The sequence below is a fragment of the Cricetulus griseus genome, chromosome 3, assembly GCF_003668045.3.
Source record: "Cricetulus griseus strain 17A/GY chromosome 3, alternate assembly CriGri-PICRH-1.0, whole genome shotgun sequence".
Lineage (NCBI taxonomy): Eukaryota > Metazoa > Chordata > Mammalia > Rodentia > Cricetidae > Cricetulus > Cricetulus griseus.
The window spans coordinates 82526172-82535009 of record NC_048596.1 but is presented as its reverse complement, the minus strand read 5'-3'; the positions used below and the strand labels follow the sequence as shown (position 1 = coordinate 82535009).

At 45.5% G+C, this 8838-nt stretch overlaps 1 protein-coding gene across 1 annotated transcript; it reads right to left on the bottom strand.

Annotated features, from left to right (window-relative positions):
• Nucleotides 1-3889: 3889 nt before the first annotated feature.
• On the bottom strand, nucleotides 3890-8802 carry Rps15a (ribosomal protein S15a). The gene is made up of 5 exons (XM_027410154.1): nucleotides 8703-8802; nucleotides 7697-7834; nucleotides 7209-7288; nucleotides 4531-4616; nucleotides 3890-4021 (listed from the first exon to the last, which is right to left on the bottom strand). Exons 2-5 carry the CDS (start codon nucleotides 7827-7829, stop codon nucleotides 3928-3930), a joined length of 393 nt encoding a protein of 130 aa, XP_027265955.1. The 5' UTR covers nucleotides 7830-7834; nucleotides 8703-8802; the 3' UTR covers nucleotides 3890-3927.
• Between the last annotated feature and the right edge of the window lie 36 nt (nucleotides 8803-8838).

Here is an 8838-nt window from a genome sequence, read left to right as displayed (position 1 = left end):
TGATGTAATTATATTTAACTTTCAAAGACTTAAAATTTTGTTTCAGTATTCTGTGTGCATGTACATGCACATGAGAAGACCAAAAGGTGTCAGGTTCCCTGGAATGGAGCAGCAGGGGGTTGTGAGCCACCTGATGTGGGTGCTGGGAATAGAACATGGATCCTCTGAAAGAGCTCTTAACTGTCTAGCCATTGCTCCAGCCCCTAAATTACTCTAATGATGAGACTATAAAATCCTAGCCCTCCTCCATTCACCATGATGGTGACTCATCACCTTTACTATCTCCACTCTCATTTCTGCTGACTCATGATTCTTGTCAACTACTCATCAGAGCTGCTGCTGACTCAGAGCATACATAAAACTTCCTTCATCTCTCCCCTTCAGGCCCCAAATACTGACTGTTATCTTGTCCTTGTATCCTATTCCACAGGAGTGGATACCCAACCTAAGAGCAGGAACAGATACACTGCTGGGGGTGGGGGATGATGAGGATGCCATGTGCAAAATTCAACAACCAGGGCTGAGGGACCCATGGAAAAATTGTTTTGTTTTTGTAGATGTCTTGACCCCCAGGATCCACACAGTGAAGGGAGAGAACCAATTCCCACAAGCTGTTCTCTCATCACTACCCAAATGCTTGCGAATACACACATTAGTATAATGTAAAATAAAGTTGGCCAGGGCTCACCCTGGCCTACCTTAATTGTTCTGAGAACACTAGATTAGCATACTGTAGGCAAAAATCAATCTAAAGCATTTTAAAGTGGTGAGAATCCCCTTCAATTTAAGACATGCTGCACCAGTACCCCAGAAGGTCAGAACCATGGGACTATATTTTAAAACTGGACTAGGCCACATACCAAGACTCAGCATTAAAAAGAAAACAAAGGCTGGATGGGGCTGGAGAGACAAAGGCACTGACTGGCTGCTCTTTGAGGATGGGGATTTGATTCCCAGCACCCACATGGGGCTAAAAAACTGAAGCTCTAGTTCACAGGGGATTCAACACCCTCTTCTGGCCTCCTTGAGTGCTGCACATGGTATAAACATATAAAATAGATCTCAAAAAAAAAAAAAAAAAAAAACTACGTGGGACTGGGGAGGTGACTCAGAGTACTTGCTATGCAATCCTGAGGACCTGAGGAAGTAAAGGATGGAGAGGAAATAAAAAACCAAAAAAACTATTGAGGCTGTGGGTTTGACACCAGAGATCTCTCAAGTTGTCAGTCTCTGGGACATCCTGCACCAACAGTGGATGCATAAACTGCATAACTCAAGGTAACTTGAGCTCTCCCCTCTTGTTCAGAGATTTCTAATATAAATCAAGAATGCTGGATGTTGCCATCCTTAGGGGGAGGTAACAAGGATGCTGAGACAGTAGTTTTAAATTTCCACTAACTACTGACACTTTGGCTAGGAACCCAGAATAGTTCATCCAGTAGTGTACATAGTAGCCTCCTTTTCTAGGTCTTCCTAGGGATATGGACAGGCACTATGCTGGGACCCTTGGGAACCAGAGAATAATATTCAAGGCCAGGTGAGCATGTAACACTTGTTTGGAGGGATGAGTGGACAGATGGGTGAGTGAATAGACAGGCAATGCCAAACATGAGGAAATAAAAGCTAGCTGAAGCCAGGCAGTGGTGGCACACACCTTTAATCCCAGCACTCTAGAGGCAGACAGAGGGGGATCTGAGTTCGAGACCAGCTTGGTCCACAGAGCAAGTTCCAGGACAACCAAGGCTACACAGAGAAACTGTCTCCAAAAACCGTAACCAGCCTCAGCTTGATCTAGCCCTGGGAAGACCCTAACATTGTCTCAGAAGAAGAAAAAGGAGGAAGATCAGGAGGGGAATAAGATCACTGTTGTCTGTAGCTCGCAAGGTCAAGCGCCCCATCCCGCCTCAGCAACAGTGTAGGACTGGTAATGTACAATGAGCAAACTTAACTTCCATACAAGGACAGTAGGTACAGAAAACTAGATGAATCAACTCTAACATCGACACCAAGGAAAATCCCATTTGTAAAGAATTATTTGGGTATGAATTATTTGCTAACAATTGAATAGGAAGCTAATTTGATCCCCATAAGAATGACAGCATCGGGCTGGTGAGATGGCTCAAAGGTTAAGAGCACTGACTGTTCTTCCAGAGGTCCTGAGTTCAATTCCCAGCAACCACATGGTGGCTCACAACCATCTGTAATGAGATCTGGTGCCCTCTTCTGGTGTGCAGATGTGCATGGAAGAATGTTGTACACATAATAAATAAAATCTTAAAAAAAAAAAGAATGACAGCATCAAGTTATGAGAACTGCCATTAACCCAGAGACAGTAAGCTAAAACCTGAAATCAGATTCCTCAGCAAACCACTGACCCTGGATCCACTTTCCCAAGCTCCTCCTCCCCTTGGAATCACCTCCAGCGAACTCTTTAAGAAGGCAATGAAATAAGTGGCTGGGACAGCTGACTCAGCCAAGCAAGGAAGGAGTGCACAAGAGGGAAGGCACAGCTCCCCAGAGATTCTGCATCTCTTAAACTGTAGAGCATAGTACACTTTTTGGTCAGGCAATTTTGTCAGTTAATAAGTTGTAACCAATACAAACACATAATCTTACTCTTTCTTTGTAGAGACAAAATTATCAGTTGATGTGAAGAAAAGTTCAGGGTAGATCTGATCCAGGCAAGGCCAACAGTGTCCTCAGGCAGGAACCAGAACAGAGAGACAACATGGCACCACTTCCTCACCTTAAGCAGGCCAAATGCTTGTCAAGGCAAGAGGCACTCTAGTTCAGAACTAGAGTGCTCTACCAGGCAGGTGAGTGCTCATCAAAGGGCCAGAATTTCACTTTTTTTTTTTTGGTTTTTTGAGACAGGGTTTCTCTGTGTAGCTTTGGAGCCTATCCTGGCACTCGCTCTGGAGACCAGGCTGGCCTCAAACTCACAGAAATCCGTCTGCCTCTGCCTCCCGAGTGCTGGGATTAAAGGCGTGCAGCACCAACGCCCGGCTGGCTACATTGAGTTTTTTAATGTCCCCTAAAAACAACTCACAGCCTCTGGGGTACTGAGGTGATGAAAGCTGCAGGGGGACCACCACCCCACTCTACTTTGCTTCTGAAATGGGTACCTTTGTTCTACCACACAATCCCTACCTAAAGGTACTCACCCACCAGAGACAAACCATGTTCTCAGTGAAAGCAGGAGCCAAACCAACCTTTCATTTGGCATTTTCTACATTAACAGAGCTAACAGATCACTCTTGGCTGGGTGTGGGGGCACATGCCTTTAAATGTGGGAAGCAGATGGATCTCAGGAATTTATCTGGAAGCCTAACTCAAGACCCAAATCTACCACAAGCTTTCTCAGCCTTGTCAAACCTTTGGTTTTCCAAATACAGGGTACAGAACCCAAGGCATGCTGGGTAAGTGAACATCACCTCCAACTTGAGTCTTAATATCCAAGAAATAACATTCTTCAGAGCTCAAGTGTGTGATCCTACCCTAAGACAGAAATAACAGGGCTGCCAAGTTTGGGAGAGGAAGGAAAGAAGTAGGCAAAGACTCAGAATGATGTCCCATGCCTCCCACTGACAAATAAACCAGACTGGGTCCACCCTGAACTCTCAAAGCCCTGCATACTGTCATTACCCATTTTCAGCAGATGTTACTGGCATGCAACCCAAGTCTGCTACTAAGAGTGGTGCAATAAGGGACCTACTTATGGCAACACACAAGAAGACAATGGTCATGTTTTCATAATGTTAAGCCTCACAGCTGAGCACCACTGGACCACAACCTGAGAACTTGAGTAAGGTCATGATCACAGGAAAGTGTCACCAGTCAGGACAGCCGTTTGCTATTCTGCTGTAAAGGTTCAAAAGGACTGATCCTGAACAGTCTATGGAGGCTTTTTATTTACGTTTTACATCTCTAGAAAAAGAAACCAAGGATTTTCCCTCCTGTGTGTTTTCTTCTTGCTTCTTCATGGTCCATGATGCCAGCTGAGGTTGTCAGTACAATGAAGCTATGGAGGAAAGAAATGTTGGTTGAGTGTAAACATTCCATCCATGCATCACTCTCTACACCACCACCTTCAGCAATGCTCAAGCCTGCCTTCCTGAGAGAGACTGATGCTGCCTAGATGGTGTCAGACCAGGGGGCAGTTCATAGAAATGAATCCTGGAACAAAAGACAAAATCTAGAGCCCTAGATACACTGCCCTGACAGAAAACAAATTGAAGCAGGGCATGGTTACATAGGCCCTTAAATCTCAACAGACTTTGAAGGAAGAAACAGGCAATTTGCATTTCAGATCAGCGAGACCTTATCTAAAATAAATAAAAGGCCAATGAAATGTCTTGGAGGGGTAAAAGTGCTTGCTGTCATGCCTGATAAACTGAGGTTCATCCCTGAACCCACAAAACTAGGTAGGAAAAGATAGCTACTGCTATATAAACAAAGAAACCTCAGTTCAAGCCCAGCCATATGCCCACATTTAAAGCATTAACCTTTAATCATAGAAAGCCAACTCACCCAAATTGACGGGACGGGAGCAGATTGTTCTGCCACTTTTCTAGGTCTTTGAGCTGCACATCAAATCTAGGGCTGATCACTCCACACTATAAAAGAAAACCAAAGATTAAATTCTTTACACTTTACCAAAAATCTAAAAGCAAGATGTTTTTCATAACTGCTGGAGAGTCAATGATTCAAAACCAATCACCCACTTCACAGGTTATCTACCTACTCTGTGCATCTTTTTTCTATAAATGCCAAACACTGAGCATTGTGTGGCAGTATACACCCAAGAACCCTGGTACTCCAGAGGTAGAAAGGCGGAGTTGTAGGACAGCCTGGGCTACACAGGGTAATCCTGCCCCAGAAACACCATCCCCACATGTATGGACTATACAGACCTGCTTATTGGAAAGAGCCACGTCAAGTTAAGACCAAATGACAGGGTCACATGGTTGTACCTTGAGAACTGCCCCACAACAAATCATCTCACTATACAGTACAGAGACCAAGTAATATTACAATCGAAATTTCATTTTTTCAGTTCAAGAGGACTGCAAGTTCAGTAGCAGCTTGCCAAGGACATACATGCATGTGTACACATTAAAATCCATCTTTAAGTAGAGCTGGCCAACAATAAACCTATAAACTTAAAACTGCAATCTAAGTAACTGCATCTAAGTAACATGTGCCTCGCCTGGCCTGCCCCTCCACATTCCCACCCAACGCAAACATCACTGTTCTTAAAATGAGCCCATCTCTGCTACTGGGACACAGTGACACTCATCCTCCAGAAAAACAGGTCCTCCACCTTAATCACTGACTGCAAATCCTCAAGCAGGCTACAGAGTACAGCTGCAGAAAGGCTCCCACTGTTTATATTTAACAGCCCTGTGTGGCTCAGATTACCCCTTCCTCTAAGAACCCAAGATGCCCACAGGACATCCATTTAAGGATTGGCAGTCACACACCAAAAAAATTACTATGAAAGATGGAACTTGGTAAAGGCCTTCCAATAGCTCCAGGTTCTATCTCCCTAAAGATAAAGACTGCCATTGACCCTATCCTTCCTTGGCTCCATCTTTTGGTCTGCTGGCTGTCATAGACTACAGCCCTCAAATTTTTATTCCAGCTGTGAATAACCAACCTCTCCAAAGAAGGAACCAGCACAGCCAAGCACAAGCAAGGATGAGATATGAAGGCCAGGTCTATCTATCATCTACATTCTCTAGCACCTTATGCACAGCAAGGGTAAACCTTACGTGAGGGCAGCAGGCATTCTTATGTATAAGGAAAGTAAAGTTCAGAGAAAATGACCTATACAATAGCTAGTAAGCACCACACCACATGCTGTTTTACCTACATCAGCTACCCCCTCCTCCTACAGCTAATTGACTGGCTGGAGACTAGCCTGGCCAATTCTTCACCTTTCAAAGACCTCAGAAGCAGAAAAATTTTTGAGAAACAAAAACATTCAGGACAGGAAATAACTGCACCAACACAAACTACCGCCACTGACCATGTGTTTTACTGCATGGACTAGACCACTGCTTCTCAACCTTCCTAATGTTGTGATTATGTTGTAGTGAGTGACCCCCCCAACCATAAAATCATTTTGGGTTTTTTTTTTCCGGGACAGGGTTTCGTTGTGTAGCTTTGGAGACTGTCCTGGCACTCGCTCTGTAGACCAGGCTGGCCTGGAACTCACAAGAGATCCGCCTGCCTCTGTTGGGATTAAAGGCGTGGGCCACCAACACCTGGCCATAAAATCACTTTTGTTGCAACTTGGTAACTGTAAATAAATAAATGTTTTCCAACGTGGGTAGTAAACCGGTGTGGTAGTCCACATCTTTAATCCCAGCACTGGGCTGGCAGAAGCAGGCAGATTTCTGTGAATCTAGCTTGGCATACAAACAGTTTCAGGACAGCCAGAGCCATTACAGTGAACCTGTCTTGAAACACCCCCCCCCCAAAAGAATCATTTTCCAATGGTCTTAAGCAACCCCTGTGAAAGGGTTGTTCAATCCTCAAAGGAGTTGAGTACCACAGATTGAGAAGTGCTGGACTAGAGGTTCTCAAACTCCTTGCAGATCAGAAAGCTATAAGCCTCGGCCACACATCACTGGCTTACTGTCCCAAACACCTGCATCTATTAAACCATTAAGTCAAAAGACAGGGATCAAATAATGTTTGGCTTTGCTGATGACAAAACTGACAGGCAGTCTAGACCTCAGACCCAACTATAATCCAGACAAACCCAGCACAGCCCTAACCCTGGGGCTTAGCCACTTAACATGACATATGCAGGGCATACCTTTCTTTACTCAGTGATGCAGTAGAGGTAGAGATCTGAGTTAAATCCCAACCTGTCTACATATTGAGACCCTATCTTGAAACAAAACAGATCCAGCACACCACCAGTACTAAGAAATTGAACTGTTTATATACTAAGCCATAACCTGAAGCTACCATATTGCTAAGTCAATTGGATTACCAAGGCCTAGCTCTATCTCACACCTAACTGACCAGAAACTTGAGCAAGCAACCAAAGGTAACAACTGACATGTAGTGTTTAAAGAGTCGTCTTAGCCAATTCCTTAAACCTGGGAGTGAAGCAAGGTTGACAGCATACACATAACTTGCAGACAGATGCAAAGTGAGGATAAAGGTCTTTAAAGAGACAAGGCAGGTCTTACCTTGTTCAACCTGCCTGTGAGGTTCACGACAATTTTCCCAGCTCTGTGGTCATCGATGATTTCAAATTCACCAATGTAACCTGTAAACCAAGTGACTAGCATCAAACCAATGGCACTAGTCCTAAAAGGCAAGCACGCAGCACCACTTTGTGCCCACATTTTTCTCCCTTGCATTCTGTAGCATAGTTCTTAAAACTCTGCCAACACCTAAAATCATTTCTAGTATGACCATTTTCCCCTCCCCCCCCAGTAATCAGTGGTACACTCCCACAGGCCAGCCAGACATCAGGATAACCTCTCCTCCCCAACTCAGTGTGGCTTGCAGTGACCTGTGTCATTCAAGTCCATGTACAAGCTTACTTTCCCCAGTGTCACCCAACTCTCTACAAGTTCCATTTGCACTACCCTCTCTTCCAGACCCACTACTGGGACTGTAACCTATAGTACAATTTCCTTAATCTGTCAAAACTCCAAGACACCAATCTCACCATGCTTCATCATCACAGTTAGGAATCGAACGATGACTTTGGAGCAGGGCCTGATGAGGACCTGGCGTTTGCCTCTCTTCTCAGCATTGTTGATGCTCTTCAGAGCATCGGCCAGGACATTCATGCGCACCATGGTGACTGAGGAAATATGAAGAGGGTTTGCTTACATCAACATCCATTCATGCCTCTGGGACACTTGTCTTCCTATCTCCACCATTAAATTCTCTTAGATCTAAACAGCATTGCCAACACGCAGGAGAAGTACATTACAATTTACTGACTGTTCTCCTGCAGTAGTTATCTATTCAAGGCATTCACGTTCATACCACCCAGCACACAAATAGCTGGAAAAAATGACACAAACCAAGACGCAAAGAAGACCACCTTAGAAATGGTGGGACTTATAGCTAGCCAAACTAAAAGGGGAAGCTGTCACTAGATCAGAAGTTTAAGTTTTAAGAACGCTTGTCAATAAGTTCCAAGTCAGCAGGGTCAGCGGCTAACACGACTTAAGTCAACTCACTTTCAGGTAACCAGTTAACACACTTCCAACAAAAACCCTCCCAGGCGCAGAGGCATTAGACTTCTTGAACGGAAGGGCTGCTCTCACAGCTCGTACAGACGCAGCCAAGGCATGTTTCTCGTGCCAAGAGTAAACCCCGACTCGACTCCCTAACTTAGCTGTGAGTGGTTGCGAAGAAACCCCGGTGCCAATACTGGCCACGGCTACGAGGTATGCTCGGGACTCTGGAGTGCCCGAGACACGAGAGGCTGCAAGGCCCACGCAGGCCACCGTCCCCGCCTGCCCGGACAGAGATGAGCTCTGCCTGTAGCCGTGGGCCAGCTCCCACAAGGCGTGGCCCATGGCGGTCCAGACCCCGACAGGCGGAGGCTGCGACCACGGCAGGGTTCGCTGAACCCGCGGGGACTCCGAAGCCGAGCCCCGGGTGGAGGGATGGCGCGGATGCCGGCGGATGAACCCGGAGCTTCACAGACACTCACTCACCGGCGCGGAAAGATGGCGGAAAGAGGGTGGGACGGCCGAACGCACGGAGTTATGGGAAGCGGAAGTGCTATCGCGAGACTTCATGGTCACACGCCAAAAAAAAAAAAAAAAATAGTGTGCGTGATTTCTTATAGGA

Excerpts from the sequence above, each read along its gene's own strand:
- Rps15a (XM_027410154.1), bottom strand. The coding sequence starts at position 7,829 with ATGGTGCGCATGAATGTCCTGGCCGATGCTCTGAAGAGCATCAACAAT. Across the intron at positions 7,289-7,696 it reads AACTGTGATGATGAAGCATG|GTTACATTGGTGAATTTGAA; the intron begins GTGAGATTGGTG and ends CTTGGTTTACAG. Across the intron at positions 4,617-7,208 it reads TCACAGGCAGGTTGAACAAG|TGTGGAGTGATCAGCCCTAG; the intron begins GTAAGACCTGCC and ends TTTCTTTTATAG.